The sequence below is a fragment of the Somniosus microcephalus genome, chromosome 21 (genome assembly GCF_052327205.1).
Source record: "Somniosus microcephalus isolate GS21.2 chromosome 21, FLI_Smic_1.0, whole genome shotgun sequence".
NCBI lineage: Eukaryota > Metazoa > Chordata > Chondrichthyes > Squaliformes > Somniosidae > Somniosus > Somniosus microcephalus.
In genome coordinates, this window is record NC_141007.1 from 69368230 (window position 1) to 69388122 (window position 19893).

The window sequence follows — 19893 nt, forward strand, 5'->3', positions numbered from 1 at the left end:
GTCCGGTGGTCGCGAAAGGCGCTGGAGAAATGCAAGTCTTTTTTAATCCGGTTTTCCTGCCCACTCCCAATATGGGTCACCGCCTTCGGGACAGATAGCGAGGCAGAAAACTGGGCAAAGTAAACTTAAGTTGCTTAGCAAAATCAACAACTGCCCCAGGCGGCATAAGATGTGACATTGCCACTTGCAGAGGTGGAAGAGGCAGGTGGTGTGCTCAGTCCAGCGGGAGGGATGTGGATTAACACCCTGCCGCTCATTTCATTTGTTTCACTTTGGTAAAACTGCACCAAGCATAATCAAGCGTTGACATTTATTAGTTATTGCTTACTTTTAACGGCTAAGTTAGAAAATGTTGCACATTTTTTTAAATGCAAACTTTCAAAAGGACAATACTAAACAGAGTACTGAAGTCTTCAGAAATCAAACAAAAGCAAATACACAAATGCTTGAAGGCAGCAATAAAAACAGGCAATGTGGAAATCCAGAGCAGGTCAATCAGCAAGAGAAAAGACTGGTTAATAATAACCTATAGTTTCTCTTCCAGATGTTGAACGAATTGTGTTCTCAGCACTTTCTCATGGAAGTTACAACATAGACGGAGGTCATTCGGCCCATCATGCTTGTGCTGGTGCTAGCTCTCTCAATTGAAGCTGTCTACTGCAACCCCATTCCCTCTGCCCTTTCCCCGTATCCTTTTATGTTCTTCCTTTTCAAATACTTGTCCAATTCCCTTTTAAGTCATTTTATAGTCCATGTCTCAATAACCACTTGTGTTAAAGCATCCCATGTTCTGCTAATGCTCTGGTTGAAAAAAAACTCCTCAAACTTTCTCCTTAGCACTTCCGGTTATAACCTTCAGTCTCTGCCTAGGTCTCCAGGTCGCAAACCCATGCTTGAATCACTTGTGCATCCATTAGAAAGAAAGATCTTGCATTTATATGGCGCCGTTCATGACCTCAGGACATTCCAAAGCCAATGAAGCACTTTTTGAAGTGTAGCCACTGTAGGATTGTAGGAAACACGGCAGCCATATTTGCACACAGCAAGCTCCCACAAACAGCAATGTGATAATGAGCAGATAATCTGCTTTAGTGATGGTCATTGAGCAATAAATATTGACCAGGACACCGGGGAGAATTCCCCTGCTCCGCTTCAAAATACTGGCGCTGGCTTGACACATGAGATGAATCAAAAGTAACTTGCTCTAAAAAAAAATAATTTGAATAAACCACATAAAGAGCAGCTATCAATTAGTCCCCAGAACACTATGCTGACAGAATTTGTGTGAAGAGGCTATTCCACTGAGGAGGGCATCACAATCAAGTCCCACCCTGTTGTCATCCAACATTGGCACACACGTACTTTTCAGTGACGGAGCCTTCACCGCTGCAGTTAGTGAACTCAGCACCAGCCTGGAACCTTCTAGTCTGTATGTCGCACAACAGGTGGTGCCTTTACACGCTAAGCTACTGGGGGAGCTGGGCTGGACAAGGCAGCAATTGCCAACACTAGCTGCCAAGTGAATATTATAAAGAACTGCATTCCAGTTACTATCTTATTCCAGGGCTCAGCTCTGTCTGCCAGAAGGAGATCACTTCATAGCCACTGCCATCCCTATCACTGCTAAAAGTAGTTGCAAACTTTAAGCACACTTGTTAGTGCTCCTAGTCAGACTAACTTCATTTGACGTCATTATCCGATATAAGCCTTGCTGTTTGTAATGGTGTCGGCTGTGGCTCAGTGGGTAGCACTCTTGCCTCTGTAGTCCACAAGGTTGTGGGTTCATAGTTTCACTGCAGAGACTTGAGCATCTAATCTAAGCTGACACTCCAGTGCAGTGCTGAGGGAGTGCTGCACTGTCGGAGGTGCCATCGTTCAGATGAGACGTTAAACTAAGAACCTCTCTGCCCTCTCAGATGGGCATAAAGGATTCCATGACACAAGAGCAGAGCAGTTATCCCCGGTGTCCTGGCCAATATTTCTCCCCCAACCAACATCACTAAAACAATCTGCTCATTATCACATTGCTGTTTGTGGGAGCTTGCTGTGCGCAAATTGGCTGCCGCGTTTCCTACATTAGAACAGTAACTACATTTAAAAAGTATTTCATTGGCTGTAAAGCACTTTGGGGCGCCTGAAGTCGTGAAAGGCGCTATTGAAATGCAAGCCTTTCTTTCCTAAATATATTTGTACTAGCCTGTCAATTGCACCCCTACCTTAGAGCTGATGCCGCCTTCCTCCAGATCTGCCGGATATTCAAACTGTGTCATTCCAAAGGGAATCTTCTTCTTAGGCAGTCCCTTGGAACCGAGGATGACTTGCTTCCACATTAAAAATGAGTTCTCAGGTGACTGATGAGTCCAATGCGGGACCTACAGTCTCTGTAACAGGTGGGGCAGACGGTGGTTGAAGGGACGGGTGGGTGGGGTGCTTGGGTTGACGTGCGCTCCTTCTGCTGTTTGCGCTTGGCTTCCGCTTGCTCCCGGCGAAGAGACTCGAGGTGTTCAGCGCCTTCCCGGATGCTTCTCCGCTTTGTGCGGTCTTGGGCCAGGGATTCCCAGGTGTCGGTGGGGATGTTACACTTTTTCAAGGTGGATTTGAGGGTGTCCTTGAAGCTTTTCCTCTGCCCACCTGGGGCCCTCTTGCCATGCCGGAGCTCCAAGTAGAGCGCTTGTTTTGGGAGTCTCGTATTGGGCATGCGGACAATGTGACCCGTCCATCGGAGCTGATCGAGCGTGGTCAAAGCTTCGATGCTGGGGATGTTGGCCTGAGCAAGAACACTGACGTTGGTGCGCCTATCCTGCCAATGGATTTGCAGGATCTTGCGGAGGCAACGTTGGTGGTACCTCTCCAGTGCTTTGAGGTGCCTGCTGTACATGGCCCATGTCTCTGAGGCATACAGCAGGGCGGGTGTTACTGCTGCTCTGTAGACCATGAGCTTAGTGCTGGGTTTGAGGTCCTGGTCTTCAAACACTCTCTTCCTCAGGTGACCGAAGGCTGCACTGGCACACTGAAGGCAGTGTTGGACTTCGTCATTGACATCTGCCCTTGTTGACAGTCGGCTCCCGAGGTATGGAAAGTGGTCCACGTTGTCCAAGGCCTTGTCGTGGATTTTGATAATCGGGGGGCAGTACTGTGTGGCGGGGGCAGGTTGGTAGAAGACCTTTGTCTTACAGATGTTGAATAAAGATGTTGGAACAGTGGCCTTTTCTTTGGACTGTGTGTTACAGATCACAACCACGGCCCCATTTTTTCAGACAGCAGCTGCTGGCAATAGTTCTGCTGTTGACATTTTCAGCTCCTGTAGACCCATCTTTTGTTTCTTTACTTGTTCCATTAACACCCCTTTTTGCCTTGTACCATCATCCCTTTTGTCATTTAATCTCTCCTGCCTTCCACCCTATCACAGACCTTCCCTTTTGTTCTTTCCTCTCCTCCCCACTTTCCCTGCCCCTGTACTTGCTTAAAACCTGTTACATCTCTCACTATTTCCAGTTCTGACGAAACGCCATCAACCTGAAATGTTAACTCTGTTTCTCTCTCTCCACAAATGCTGCCTGGCCTGCTGAGTGTTTCCAGCATTTTCTGCTTATATTTCAGAATTTTAGCATCCACAGAATTTTGCTTGTGTTTACAGAACAGTGTTTGGTGTGCTTTCCTGGTGCAGTAAAGTCCCAAAGCCTGCAGGAGGTGGCACCTGTATCCCAGCATCGATTGCTTTGCAATGGTGAATAAGAAATCCCGTATGAATTATATTTGGGCGCTGACTGATATCAACACATTTATGTGATACTAGCTGGGGGGGCCCGGCGTTGCCAGGGCAGTTTAGAGGGCCGCGCAGTTGACGGCTGGCCGCTGCCGCTCCCCCGCTCTGTGTCTCGGGCCGTGCGGTTGATGGCTGGCCACTGCCGCTCCCCCGCTCTGTGTCTCGGGCCGCGCGGTTGACGGCCGGCCGCTGCCGCTCCCCCGCTCTGTGTCTTGGGCCAAGCGGTTGTCAGGCCCGGCCTGAGTGACCCCAACTCACCTCCCGCTCCGGCGGGCCGACGCAGCTGCCCCGCTCGCTGTTGAGGAAAAGCAGGGGAAAAAATGGCGGCTATGTTTCGGGAGGCTGCAGGATTAGGTCCCGCCCGTGATGCACCGATTGGTCAACCATCAGGTCACTGAACTGTAGGATTGGTCAACCATCACGTCACTCAACGCTAATGAGCGGTAGGATTGGTCAACCGCTAATGAGCGGATTTTTGAACGTTTTTTGGAAACTGTCCGAACAATTTTTGTCTGACCAAAAAGTAAATATGCCTATGACACTCCCCTGATCATCAGCTTTCTTTTGATATAACATATGTGTAGGTACGCTTGAGTGTATAGCGGACAGACAGACAGCGGACAGACAGACAGACAGACGGACAGACATACTGCTTTATATATATATATTATATATATATATAGATTAAAACACATTATTTTTTTTTAAAGATTCTCATGATATACTGGTCCAATAGCTAAACCTTGCTTAAAGGAATGTCCACCCTATTTTAGAAAGCACACCAAGGTTATTAGTTGACTTGCAACCAAAAGCCACAGCTAACTTTTCAGAATGCTGCTGCTATGTTGCATTGACATTGCATTTGCTGTGTTGTCAACTTATACTTAACAGATGTGCTGTAAAAGTTCCCTGGGTTCATTACAGCCGAGACCGATCTGCCCACACCTGAACACCACGTATTCACACACAGGAGCCACGAAAATAGCAACAGGAATGGACACCCTGACTGACTCCTCTCTCTCGCCCCAGGGCTATTCCAGAGCTGGGACCTCATGGTCTCTGTTGCTAAGTTACGCTGAGCCATTGGGGAGCCCCAGGAGTTAAAACATTTGAATTGGTTGGAGGTTCTGCCCTAAACTTCCAGAGAGACTGGAGCTGAGTCAGCTGTGGCTCTCATCTCTGAGTCAGAAGGTTGTGGGTTCAAGTCCCACTCCAGAGACTTGAGCACAAAATTCTAGGCTGACATTCTAGTGCAGTGCTGAGGGAGTGCTGTGCTGGCAGAGGAGCCGCCTTTTGGATGAGACATTAAACTGAGGCCCCAGCTGCCCTCTCAGGTGGATGTAAAAGATCCCATGGCACTATTTCGAAGAGAAGGGGAGTTATCCCCAGTGTCCTGGACAATATTTATCCCTCAATCAACATCACTAAAAAAAACAGATTATCTGGTCATTATCACATTGCTGTTTATGGGAGCTTGCTGTGCGCAACTTGGCTGCCGTGTTTCCTACATTATAACAGTGACTACACATCAAAAGTAATTCATTGGCTGTAAAGAGCTTTGGGATGTCTGGTGGTTGTGAAAAGTGCTACATAAATGAAAGTCCTTCTTTATACCTGAGTGAGAACATTGCCTTTTTAACTCAGTGAACTAGGATTCAATCTGGTGCAATGAAAGTTTCTTTCTGCCATCTTTAAAGTTCCTTTGTGATCTGTGTTTCGAAATGCATCCTAGGCGAATTCCTCATAGGTGCAAGTTCACAGCAAATAAATAGCCCACAGTCCAGCACTAATCCCAATGGGCATTAAACTGCCCACAGTCCAGCACCAGTCCCAATGGACATTAAACAGCCCACAGTCCAGCACCAATCCCAATGGACATTAAACAGCCCACAGTCCAACACCAATCCCAATGGACATTAAACAGCCAACAGTCCAACACCAATCCCAATGGACATTAAACAGCCAACAGTCCAACACCAATCCCAATGGACATTAAAATGCCCACAGTCCAGCACCAATCCCAATGGGCATTAAAGAGTCCACAGTCCAGCACCAATCCCAATGGGCATTAAACAGCCCACAGTCCAGCACCAATCCCAATGGGCATCAAACTGCCCACAGTCCAGCACCAATCCCAATGGGCATTAAACTGCCCACAGTCCAGCACCAATCCCAATGGGCATTAAACTGCCCACAATCCAGCACCAATCCCAATGGACATTAAACTGCCCACAGTCCAGCACCAATCCCAATGGGCATTAAAATGCCCACAATCCAGCACCAATCCCAATGGACATTAAACTGCCCACAGTCCAGCACTAATCACAATGGGCATTAAACTGGCCACAGTCCAACACCAATCCCAATGGGCATTAAACTGCCCACAGCCCAGCACCAATCCCAATGGACATTAAACTGCCCACAATCCAGCACCAATCCCAATGGGCATTAAACTGCCCACAGTCCAGCACTACTCCCAATAAGCATTAAACAGCCCACAGTCCAGCACCAATCCCAATGGACATTAAACTGCCCACAGTCCAGCACTACTCCCAATAGGCATTAAACAGCCCACAGTCCAGCACCAATCCCAATGGACATTAAACTGCCCACAGTCCAACACTAATCCCAATGTGCATTAAACTGCCCACAGTCCAGCACCAATCCCAATGGGCATTAAACTGCCCACAGTCCAGCACCAATCCCAATGGGCATTAAACTGCCCACAGTCCAGCACCAATCCCAATGGACATTAAACAGCCCACAGTCCAACACCAGTCCCAATGGGCATTAAACTGCCCACAGTCCAGCACCAATCCCAATGGGCATTAAACTGCCTACAGTTCAGCACCAATCCCAATGGACATTAAACTGCCCACAGTCCAGCACCAATCCCAATGGGCATTAAACTGCCCAAAGTCCAGCACCAATCCCAATGGACATTAAACTGCCCACAGTCCAGCACCAATCCCAATGGGCATTAAACTGCCCACAGTCCAGCACCAATCCCAATGGACATTAAACTGCCCACAGTCCAGCACCAATCCCAATGGACATTAAACTGCCCACAATCCAGCACCAATCCCAATGGGCATTAAACTGCCCACAGTCCAGCATCAATCCCAATGGACATTAAACTGCCCACAGTCCAGCACCAATCCCAATGGGCATTAAACTGCCCACAGTCCAGCATCAATCCCAATGGACATTAAACTGCCCACAGTCCAGCACCAATCCCAATGGGCAGTAAACTGCCCACAGTCCAGCATCAATCCCAATGGGCATTAAACTGCCCACAGTCCAGCACCAATCCCAATGAGCATTAAACCGCTCACAGTCCAGCACCAATCCCAATGGGCATTAAACAGCCCACAGTCCAGCACTAATCCCAATGTGCATTAAACTGCCCACAGTCCAGCACCAATCCCAATGGACATTAAACTGCCCACAGTCCAGCACCAATCCCAATGTGCATTAAACTGCCCACAGTCCAGCACTAATCCCAATGGACATTAAACTGCCCACAGTCCAGCACTAATCCCAATGGACATTAAACTGCCCACAATCCAGCACCAATCCCAATGGGCATTAACCTGCCTACAGTCCAGCACCAATCCCAATGGCCATTAAACTGCCCACAGTCCAAGACCAATCCCAATGGACATTAAACTGCCCACAATCCAGCACCAATCCCAATGGGCATTAAACTGCCCACAGTCCAGCACTAATCCCAATGGGCATTAAACAGCCCACAGTCCAGCACCAATCCCAATGGACATTAAACTGCGCACAGTCCAGCACCAATCCCAATGGACATTAAACTGCGCACAGTCCAGCACCAATCCCAATGGGCATTAAACTGCCCACAGTCCAGCACCAATCCCAATGGACATTAAACTGCCCACAGTCCAGCACCAATCCCAATGGGCATTAAACTGCCCACAGTCCAGCACCAATCCCAATGGGCATTAATCAGCCCACAGTCCAGCACTAATCCCAATGTGCATTAAACTGCCCACAGTCCAGCACCAATCCCAATGGGCATTAAACTGCCCACAGTCCAGCATCAATCCCAATGGACATTAAACTGCCCACAGTCCAGCACCAATCCCAATGGACATTAAACTGCCCACAGTCCAACACCAATCCCAATGGGCATTAAACTGCCCACAGTCCAGCACCAATCCCAATGGACATTAAACTGCCCACAGTCCAGCACCAATCCCAATGGGCATTAAACTGCCCACAGTCCAGCACCAATCCCAATGGGCATTAATCAGCCCACAGTCCAGCACTAATCCCAATGTGCATTAAACTGCCCACAGTCCAACACCAATCCCAATGGGCATTAAACAGCCCACAATCCAACACCAATCCCAATGGCCATCAAACTGCCCACAGTCCAGCACCAATCCCAATGGGCATTAAACAGCCCACAATCCAACACCAAACCCAATGGCCATCAAACTGCCCACAGTCCAGCACCAATCCTAATGGACATTAAACTGCCCACAGTCCAGCACCAATCCCAATGGGCATTAAACAGCCCACAGTCCAGCACTAATCCCAATGGACATTAAACTGCCCACAGTCCAGCACCAATCCCAATGGGCATTAAACTGCCCACAGTCCAGCACTAATCCCAATGGACATTAAACTGCGCACAGTCCAGCACCAATCCCAATGGGCATTAAACTGCCCACAGTCCAGCACCAATCCCAATGGACATTAAACTGCCCACAGTCCAGCACCAATCCCAATGGGCATTAAACTGCCCACAGTCCAGCACCAATCCCAATGGGCATTAATCAGCCCACAGTCCAGCACTAATCCCAATGTGCATTAAACTGCCCACAGTCCAGCACCAATCCCAATGGGCATTAAACTGCCCACAGTCCAGCATCAATCCCAATGGACATTAAACTGCCCACAGTCCAGCACCAATCCCAATGGACATTAAACTGCCCACAGTCCAACACCAATCCCAATGGGCATTAAACTGCCCACAGTCCAGCACCAATCCCAATGGACATTAAACTACCCACAGTCCAGCACCAATCCCAATGGGCATTAAACTGCCCACAGTCCAGCACCAATCCCAATGGGCATTGATCAGCCCACAGTCCAGCACTAATCCCAATGTGCATTAAACTGCCCACAGTCCAACACCAATCCCAATGGGCATTAAACAGCCCACAATCCAACACCAATCCCAATGGCCATCAAACTGCCCACAGTCCAGCACCAATCCCAATGGGCATTAAACAGCCCACAATCCAACACCAAACCCAATGGCCATCAAACTGCCCACAGTCCAGCACCAATCCTAATGGACATTAAACTGCCCACAGTCCAGCACCAATCCCAATGGGCATTAAACAGCCCACAGTCCAGCACTAATCCCAATGGACATTAAACTGCCCACAGTCCAGCACCAATCCCAATGGGCATTAAACAGCCCACAATCCAGCACCAATCCCAATGGACATTAAACTGCCCACAGTCCAGCACCAATCCCAATGGGCATTAAACTGCCCACAATCCAACACTAATCCCAATGGGCATTAAACTGTCCACAGTCCAGCACCAATCCCAATGGACATTAAACTGACCACAGACCAGCACCAATCCCAATGGACATTAAACTGCCCACAATCCAGCACCAATCCCAGTGGACATTAAACTGCCCACAGTCCAGCACCAATCCCAATGGACATTAAACTGCCCACAGTCCAGCACCAATCCCAATGGACATTAAACTGCCCACAGTCCAGCACCAATCCCAATGGACATTAAACTGCCCACAATCCAGCACCAATCCCAATGGACATTAAACTGCCCACAGTCCAGCACCAATCCCAATGGAAATTAAACTGCCAACAGTCCAGCACCAATCCCAATGGGCATTAAACTGCCCACAGTCCAGCACCAATCCCAATGGGCATTAAACAGTCCACAGCCCAGCACTAATCCCAATGGACATTAAACTGCCCACAATCCAGCACCAATCCCAATGGGCATTAAACTGCCCACAGTCCAGCACCAATCCCAATGGGCATTAAACAGCCCACAGTCCAGCACTAATCCCAATGGACATTAAACTGCCCACAGTCCAGCACCAATCCCAATGGGCATTAAACAGTCCACAGTCCAGCACCAATCCCAATGGGCATTAAACTGCCCACAATCCAGCACTAATCCCAATGGGCATTAAACAGCCCACAATCCAACACCAATCCCAATGGGCATTAAACTGCCCACAGTCCAGCACCAATCCCAATGGGCATTAAACAGTCCACAGTCCAGCACCAATCCCAATGAACATTAAACAGCCCACAGTCCAGCACCTATCCCAATGGACATTAAACTGCCCACAGTCCAGCACCAATCCCAATGGGCATTAAACAGTCCACAGTCCAACACCAATCCCAATGGGATTAAACTGCCCACAGTCCAGCACCAATCCCAATGGGCATTAAACTGCCCACAGTCCAGCACCAATCCCAATGGACATTAAGCTGCCCACAGTCCAGCACCAATCCCAATGGACATTAAGCTGCCCACAGTCCAGCACCAATCCCAATGGGCATTAAACTGCCCACAGTCCAGCACCAATCCCAATGGGCATTAAACTGCCCACAGTCCAGCACCAATCCCAATGGGCATTAAACTGCCCACAGTCCAGCACCAATCCCAATGGACATTAAGCTGCCCACAGTCCAGCACCAATCCCAATGGACATTAAGCTGCCCACAGTCCAGCACCAATCCCAATGGGCATGAACATGACAATTTCACTCAGAAACTACAAAGATGATTAATGCAGGAAACTGAAATGTCGGACTGGAATGGCAGCCGGTACCCTTCTGTGGTTAAGACAAATTTTGCGGCAGCATAAAAGGAACGTTAACACTGACCCTTTGCTGAACTAGACATGGAAGTGATTGATGCTGACACCGGATGTGATGCAAAAAAGTGAAAGATGTTTAATTCTATAGCACAAAAAATAATTACTTAACAAAGTTAAAAAAAAACAACAATTTACTAAAATCATCAAATGGTAAGAGTAAAGCTTATTTTTGGATCAGATTACTTATTAAAGGGGGCGTAACAGATTAGGCCGTGAGTTACACCTTTATCAACAGACAGATAATTGGCACATTGAGGTGTCAGATACAAGAGAGGAAAACAAAAAAAACCTGGAAGTCAACTTTCACAACTATTAGTAACAAAATGTAGAACTTTATTCATTCATAAATATATACAAAACATGGTCCAGTACATATTATAACAACAACAGCAACTTGCATTTATATAGTGCCTTAAAAGTAGTAAAACATCCCAAGGTGCTTCACAGGGGTGTAATCAGACAAAAGTTGACACGGAGCCAAAGAAGGCGATATTCGGAGGGGTTACAAAGCTTGGTTAAAGGAGAGAGAGGTGGAGAGGTGGAGAGGTGGCGAGCTGGTGAGGTGGCGAGGTGGAGAGGTGGCGAGGTGGAGAGGTGGAGAGGTGGCGAGGTGGCGAGGTGGCGAGGTGGTGAGGTGGAGAGGTGGCGAGGTGGAGAGGTGGCGAGCTGGTGAGGTGGCGAGGTGGAGAGGTGGCGAGGTGGAGAGGTGGCGAGGTGGCGAGGTGGAGAGGTGGAGAGGTGGCGAGCTGGTGAGGTGGCGAGCTGGTGAGGTGGCGTTGTGGAGAGGTGGCGAGGTGGAGAGGTGGCGAGGTGGCGAGGTGGAGAGGTGGAGAGGTGGCGAGGTGGTGAGGTGGCGAGGTGGAGAGGTGGAGAGGTGGTGAGCTGGCAAGGTGGCGAGCTGGCGAGGTGGCGAGGTGGAGAGGTGGCGAGGTGGAGAGGTGGCGAGGTGGAGAGGTGGCGAGGTGGCGAGGTGGAGAGGTGGAGAGGTGGCGAGGTGGTGAGGTGGCGAGGTGGAGAGGTGGAGAGGTGGTGAGCTGGTGAGGTGGCGAGGTGGAGAGGTGGCGAGGTGGAGAGGTGGCGAGGTTTAGGGAGAGAATTCCAGATATAATTGGTAAATTCAGTATTTAAAATTCAGGAAACATTGCTCACCACACAGCTTTAAAATTTCACACTCTGACATAAAGTAGTGAGCTTTTTTTCTAACTAAATGGTACTAATTACAACGATAATTAGAAGCTAGTCGACGATGACTCTGGATATGTAGAAAGCTGGGTGGGGGCGAAATCACCGCAAATTAAGAATCTAGTGCACGTAAGAGTTGTTATTTTTCAGTTCATAACAAGAAGCTGGCAAAAGTGGTCAGTCCTAAATGCTGGTGCTGGAAGTCTAAAGTTTATGACACCAATACACCTTGCAGCAGAAATTAACCTCTTGATAGCATCATTTAAAATTACTGGAGCAGTGCCAGTTGTAAAGCCGAGAAACAAAAGGAAATAAGGTCAGAGTAGCTATGTAGGTCCTTGACCAAGTTCTGCAGATCTAGTCCTGAACTTGCACCTCACAATCCGTTCCTAGTTGGTGCAGAAATGCTGATGCTTTCTCTCCAGAATCACAGCTGAACTGAAGATTTGTTCCAGTCAGGATATATTGTATAGTGGTGAAATACGCCATCTCTTCAAACGGCCCCTCTGAGCGCGAATATCACCCGTAGTTTGATGTCTTCAGGGTCAATCAGCTCCATGGGCACCTCACCATCATCATTCACCACGTCCACTTGGGCTCCCTGGGAGAGCAGGTATCTGCAAGGGGGAGAGGTCAAATGAAACACTGATGCAAAACCATCTAATAAATGGCTTCTACACATTGTTCTTAAAGAAAGACTTGCATTTATATAGCGCCTTTCACAACTTCAGGATGTCCCAAATCGCTGTACAGCTAATGAAGTACTTTTGAAGTGGAGTCACTTGTGTAATGCGGCAGCCAATTTGCACACAGCAAGCTCCCACAAACAGCAATGTGATAATGGCCAGATAATCTGGGTATTTTTTCGCTGGTGGATGAGGGATAAATATTGGCCCCAGATCACCAGGGAAAACACCCCTGCTCTTCTTCAAATAGTGCCATGGGAAACATTACATCCACCTGAGAGGGCAGGCAGGGCCCCGGTTTAATATCTGATCTGAAAGACAGCACCTCCGACAGTGCAGCACTCCCTCAGCAATAGCACTAGAGTGTCAGCCTAGATTTTATGCTCAAGACTCTGGAGTGGGATTTGAACCCACAACCTTCTGGACTCAGGGGCAAGAGTGCTACTCACTGAGCCATGGCTCAGACATTCATCACTGAACATTCATCCTTGTGAGCATGCAGTCATCTAGAGACAGACACTGGTCGTGTAGCCTAGGCTCATTCATTATTTAAAAAACAAAACACTAATTTTAAGAGTTCCTGGTACTCTCATAAGGATGGCAGGTCAAGCATAGACAACACTGAGCAATCTAACGCCCAATGAACATATAATCCAGCAATAGCCTCACTGCCCCTCCGAGTGATTCGAAGGGAGGTGGGGCATGTTGGGTAAGAGGCAGGGGAGAAAATGAATTTGTTAAATAAATGAAATCCTATGTGAGGTGTAGTCACGATCAAAGAGAAGGATTTTGAGGAGGCTTTCAAAAGTAGAATGGGAGGTGGCAGGACTGATAGATCTGGAGAGTGTGCTTTAGAAGGGAGGGCGTAGTTGCTAAACGAGTACACGGCAATCGTACAGCAGGGAGAGCGGGCAATGAGTCGTCAGCTGGTATTGGACGGGTGGATGGCTGGCGGACATTATATCAAAAGAAAAAATAAACTGTAATGTAGGACACACAGCAGCCAATTTGCACACAGCAAGGACCCACTGTGATAAGGACCAGGTAATCTGTTTTTAAGGTTGTGATGAAAGGTCATCGACCTGAAACGTTAACTCTGTTTCTCTCTCGACAGATGCTGCCTAACCTGCTGAGTAGTTCCAGCATTTTCTTTTTTTATATCTGTTTTTAGGTGTTGATTGCCGTGGGATCGTGTACGTCCTCTTGCGAGGGCAGATGGGTTTAACGTCTCATCCGAAAGACGGCACCGCCGACAGTGCAGCACTCTCTCAGTACGGCCCTGGAGTGTCAGCCTAGATTGATGTGCTCAAGTGTCTAGAGCGAGACTTGAACCCACAACCTTCTGACTCAGAGACAAGAGTGCTACCCACTGAGCCACGTCTGACAGAAGTGAAGATAGGGACAGGAAACAGTTTGGGTATTTTCAATTTTTAATCTACTTCACAAAACGATCTGACTGGCAGCAGTGATGTGAAGTTTATGCTTACTTTGCAATCTCTGTGTGCCCATCGCTACAGGCCATGTGCAGCGCAGTCCAGCCGTTCTCGTCTCTCTGGTGAATATCAGCCCCGTATTTGATCAGCAGTTTTACACATTCCAGGTTCCCGGACAGGACTGCTTCGTGCAGCGCTGCCATTCCTGAAATTAAAAGGCAAGCCAACCGTTTAAAACAAATGTTTCCAAGACCAGTTAAAAAAAAATGTTTTAATTGCACAAGAATAAATCTGACAGCCAAGTAATTACCGGGATGGACACAGTATGTATTGCAATCTGTACAGTTCACAAGCCACCATGGAGAGAGGGAGACGGGCTGTACCAGACATAAAACAGGTCACAGGCAAAAGGGTTAACCGCACAAGAGTTTAACAAATTCGTGGGGAAATCTCACAACTTTTCGGCTGTAAATTGCCCCCAATATAAGTTACAGCTAAAAAGACATGCATTTAGAGAAGAAAGCACGGTGTAATACTGGAGATCTGGGAACAAAATCAGTGCAAGTGTGGCAGTGAAGTGTGACTGTGCTGTAATGTAATGACTGCTCCTTCGATATAACACTGCAGAATGAGCCAGAACCTTATATTTCTGCATCCATTCTGTATTTCCCATAGCCCTTATGTAGAGGTGTATTTAATGACAATTGTGCTGGATGTACGAGTAATTTGATTTTAACTCAAATAACCGCCACTGAAAATCATTAAAAATAGAAATTGCCCCCTTACTCCCAGCAAGGACCACCTTCCCCCCGGTCTCTCTGGGGGAGACCCCCTGTCCCCCGGTCTCTCTAGGGGAGACCCCCTGTCCCCCGGTCTCTCTGGGGGAGACCCCCTGTCCCCCGGTCTCTCTAGGGGAGACCCCCTGTCCCCCGGTCTCTCTAGGGGAGACCCCCTGTCCTCCAGTCTTTCTGGGGGGAGACCCCCTGTCCCCCGGTCTCTCTAGGGGAGACCCCCTGTCCCCCGGTCTCTCTAGGGGAGTCCCCCTGTCCCCCGGTCTCTCTGGGGAGACCCCCTGTCCCCCGGTCTCTCTGGGGGAGACCCCCTGTCCCCCGGTCTCTCTAGGGGAGTCCCCCTGTCCCCCGATCTCTCTGGGGAGACCCCCTGTCCCCCGGTCTCTCTGGGGGAGACCCCCTGCCCCCTGTCTCTCTGGGGGGAGACCCCTGTCCCCAGTCTCTCTGGGGGAGGCACCCTGTCCCCCGGTCTCTCTGGGGGAGTCCCCCTGTCCCCAGTCTCTCTGGGGGAGACCCCCTGTCCCCCGGTCTCTCTGGGGGAGTCCCCCTGTCCCCCGGTCTCTCTGGGGGAGTCCCCCTGTCCCCCCGGTCTCTCTAGGGGAGACCCCCTGTCCCCAGTCTCTCTGGGGGAGACCCCCTGTCCCCCGATCTCTCTGGGGGAGACCCCCTGTCCCCCGGTCTCTCTGGGGGAGACCCCCTGTCCCCCGGTCTCTCTGGGGGAGACCCCCTGTCCCCCGGTCTCTCTAGGGGGAGACCCCCTGTCCCCCGGTCTCTCTGGGGGAGACCCCCTGTCCCCCTGTCTCTCTGGGGGGAGTCCCCCTGTCCCCCGGTCTCTCTAGGGGAGACCCCCTGTCCCCCGGTCTCTCTGGGGGGAGACCCCCTGTCCCCCGGTCTCTCTGGGGAGACCCCCTGTCCCCTGGTCTCTCTGGGGGAGTCCTCCTGTCCCCCGGTCTCTCTAGGGGAGACCCCCTGTCCCTGGTCTCTCTGGGGGGAGACCCCCTGTCCCTGGTCTCTCTGGGGGGAGACCCCCTGTCCCCCGTCCCTCTAGGGGGAGACCCCCTGTCCCCCTGTCTCTCTGGGGAGACCCCCTGTCCCCCAGTCTCTCTGGGGGAGACCCCCTGTCCCTGGTCTCTCTGGGGGGAGACTCCCTGTCCCTGGTCTCTCTGGGGGGAGACCCCCTGTCCCCCGGTCTCTCTAGGGGGAGACCCCCTGTCCCCCTGTCTCTCTGGGGAGACCCCCTGACCCCGGTCTCTCTGGGGGGAGACCCCCTGTCCCTGGTCTCTCTGGGGGGACCCCCTGTCCCCCGGTCTCTCTAGGGGAGACCCCCTGTCCCCCAGTCTCTCTGGGGAGACCCCCTGTCCCCCGGTCTCTCTGGGGGGAGACCCCCTGTCCCTGGTCTCTCTGGGGGGAGACCCCCTGTCCATGGTCTCTCTGGGGAGAGACCCCCTGTCCCTGGTCTCTCTGGGGAGACCCCCTGTCCCCCGGTCTCTCTGGGGGGACCCCCTGTCCCCCGGTCTCTCTGGGGGGAGACCCCCTGTCCCTGGTCTCTCTGGGGTGAGACCCCCTGTCCATGGTCTCTCTGGGGAGAGACCCCCTGTCCCTGGTCTCTCTGGGGGGACCCCCTGTCCCCCGGTCTCTCTGGGGGGAGACCCCCTGTCCATGGTCTCTCTGGGGAGAGACCCCCTGTCCCTGGTCTCTCTGGGGGGAGACCCCCTGTCCCCCGGTCTCTCTGGGGGGACCCCCTGTCTCCCGGTCTCTCTGGGGGGAGACCCCCTGTCCATGGTCTCTCTGGGGAGAGACCCCCTGTCCCTGGTCTCTCTGGGGGGAGACCCCCTGTCCCCCGGTCTCTCTGGGGGGACCCCCTGTCCCTGGTCTCTCTGGGGTGAGACCCCCTGTCCATGGTCTCTCTGGGGAGAGACCCCCTGTCCCTGGTCTCTCTGGGGGGACCCCCTGTCCCCCGGTCTCTCTGGGGGGAGACCCCCTGTCCATGGTCTCTCTGGGGAGAGACCCCCTGTCCCTGGTCTCTCTGGGGGGAGACCCCCTGTCCCCCGGTCTCTCTGGGGGGACCCCCTGTCTCCCGGTCTCTCTGGGGGGACCCCCTGTCCCCCGGTCTCTCTGGGGGGACCCCCTGTCTCTCGGTCTCTCTGGGGAGAGACCCCCCTGTCCCTGGTCTCTCTGGGGGGACCCCCTGTCCCCCGGTCTCTCTGGGGGGACCCCCTGTCTCCCGGTCCCTCTGGGGGGAGACCCCCTGTCCCTGGTCTCTCTGGGGAGAGACCCCCTGTCCCTGGTCTCTCTGGGGGCACCCCCTGTCCCCCGGTCTCTCTGGGGGGAGACCCCCTGTCCATGGTCTCTCTGGGGAGAGACCCCCTGTCCCTGGTTTCTCTGGGGAGAGACCCCCTGTCCCTGGTCTCTCTGGGGGGACCCCCTGTCTCTCTGGGGGGAGACCCCCTGTCCATGGTCTCTCTGGGGGGAGACCCCCTGTCCCCCGGTCTCTCTGGGGGGAGACCCCCTGTCCCCCGGTCTCTCTGGGGGGAGACCCCCTGTCTCCCGGTCTCTCTGGGGCAGGAGCAGTAACAGGGCAGCACTCACCCGACAGGTACAAGGTGTCCAGCTTCACCTTTCTTGCTCTGATAAACCGCCCAACTTGCTCAAGGTCACCCTGGCGAATGTGATCCTGGAAGACGATATCATTGGAGAAGCGAACGGTCCGGGTGGGCTTCAGGCTGACTGGAGGGACCGCGTACCTGGACAGGGCTGAGTAGTATTTCATCGTAATGGCTAAGATTATAAAGGAGAATCAATCAACTGGATAAATAAAAGACCCCCTTTCGCTCTGGATAGCGGAGCTGCCGGACTGTGCTGCTCACACACTACACTCCACTATATACTGTACTCAACTCTATTTATGGGGACTTTGCCTCATTGACCGAGGGAGGCGGTGGGACGGGGGCGGTTCTTGCCTTCTCTCCCCACCCCTCTCACGTGTGCCCTCAATCCTCGGCCTCAGATCCGCTGAGGAGAGGAGGAGGGGGTTTATTTTAGAATCGCTTGGTTCACCCACGTGTTGCACCATTTAAGGGAATGAATGAACTTGGGATGTGCTTCTGTAGCCCTTGCTGCAGGCTGAGTTGGTAGGGGATGGGAGGGAGGGAGGGAGGGAGGATGATCTGAGACACCCATAATGTACCATCCCAACAAGACATGGTCAAGAATGTCTCTTAGATCTCACCATCATTGCTCAACTTTTTTCTAAACCACTCCTCCCAGGAAAGCCCCCCCCCCCTCCCCACCATTTAGCCTCGTTCACCCTCCTCCTGTTAACTGATAGTTCGCAAATATATGTATGGTTATTAGATTACCGCAACTTAGATCCCAGGGCGGCACATGGGTTGAGCTTGTTGTACTATGTTACAGGTCCCAAGGCAGATTACACAGTGTTGCAACTATCCTGTTTACAATAATCGTGTCTGTTTTTGCTCTCTGTGTCTGGACGGGCTGTCCCCTGTCTAAAATAAAGTGTAGCGTTGTGGAGGGAAAGTGTCAGTGGAGGGGGTGTGAGAGTTGGGGTTCTCTCATTTAAAGAAAGTTACACAGAAAGTGCACATGATATGTATGAGGCAAGATGACTACTTCATTGGCCGAGATGCAGTCACAGACACAAGATGACCAAGACCACCCATTGGTCAGCCTGCCTACTGTGAGTCCTTTTTAACATATCTGTCGGCATTCACTCATTAAGAAGGACAATCACTCATTTTGATTTAACAATGTAACTTGTTTCAATGTATATTACTTTCCGAAACAAACAATGTTCAACAAACGTTTAACACCCTCATAAGAACATAAGAATTAGGAGCAGGAGTCGGCCATTCGGCCCCTCGAGCCTGCTCCTCCATTCAATAAGATCATGGCTGATCTTCGACTTTCACTCCAACTCCACTTTCCCGCCTGATCCCCATTTCCCTTAATTCCCCTAGAGTCCAAAAATCTATCAATCTCGGCCTTGAATATACTCAACGACGCAGCATCCACTGCCCTCTGGGGTAGAGAATTCCAAATAATCACAACCCTCCTCATCTCAGTCTTAAATGGCCGACCCCCTTACCCTGAGACTATGCAGTGTCAGCTGTGGCTGGGTGGGTCGCACTCTCGCCTGAATCAGAAGGTATGGCGCCGATGAAGATGGCTGCCGTCCTTGCGGGCTCCGTGCGTACCAGGCAGCTAAGTGTCCTTTGCTGCTTGGTGCGCTCGGCTCATTAAGAAAAAAGCATTTCACTGACTGGATTTCACTTGTTGTATTTGGTTATGTGACAAATAAAATTGAAATTGAATTGAATTAAGTCCCACTCCAGAGAGCTCAGCACATAATCTGCACTGTCGGAGGTGCTGTCCTTCGGAAGAGACGTCTGCACTCTGAGGTGGACATAAAAGATCTCACAGCACTACTTGAAGAGCAGTGGCATTCTCCCCAGTGTCCCGGCCAAGATTTATCCTTCAAATAGATGATCTGGTTATTTCTTTTCTTGCTGTTTGTGGGAGTTTGCTGTGCACAAATTAGCTGCAGCATTTCCTACATTCAAACAGTGACCACACTTCAAAAGTACATTCATTGGCTGTGAAGTGCTTTTGAACGTCCCGAAGTTGTAAAAGGCGCTATATAAATGCAAATCTTTTCTTGTTGTCATACCAAATCCATCTGCTTTTAATCCTACTCAGATTAACACTTGCCTTAAAAAAGCAGAGGCTTTTAGTACCAGCAGGCATGGGAACAGCGCCAGTTGGAAAATTGACCCCTGTGGTTTTAAAATTTAAAAAGAAAATTTGTGACATGTGCAGCAAGTAGAGAAAAGAAAATGAGATTCAAGTTTTGGATTAAAAGCTTGATCAGAATTGTTCTTTCGATGCAATGGTTCTGATGCTAACATATCTTCCTCTCTCAGATCCTGTCCAACCTGCTGTATGTTTCCAGATTTCCAGTCATTTGCAGTTTTTCTATTTTTCTCTCTCCTATTTGATGTAATAAGTCCTATTGATGTTCTCTCCTCATTGTCCCAAATGTTGTCTCTTTTGTTCAGTTCATAGAATCATAGAAAGAATCATAGAAATTTACAGCAGAGAAGGAGGCC

At 50.6% G+C, this 19893-nt stretch overlaps 1 protein-coding gene across 1 annotated transcript; it reads right to left on the bottom strand.

The window, feature by feature from the left end:
* Positions 1–10728: 10728 nt before the first annotated feature.
* On the bottom strand, positions 10729–17654 carry LOC147102924 (protein phosphatase 1 regulatory subunit 27-like). The gene is made up of 3 exons (XM_085963867.1): positions 17357–17654; positions 14031–14181; positions 10729–12474 (listed from the first exon to the last, which is right to left on the bottom strand). The coding sequence occupies exons 1-3, from the start codon at positions 17535–17537 to the stop codon at positions 12351–12353; spliced, it is 456 nt and encodes a 151-aa protein (XP_085819993.1). The 5' UTR covers positions 17538–17654; the 3' UTR covers positions 10729–12350.
* Positions 17655–19893: the final 2239 nt, after the last annotated feature.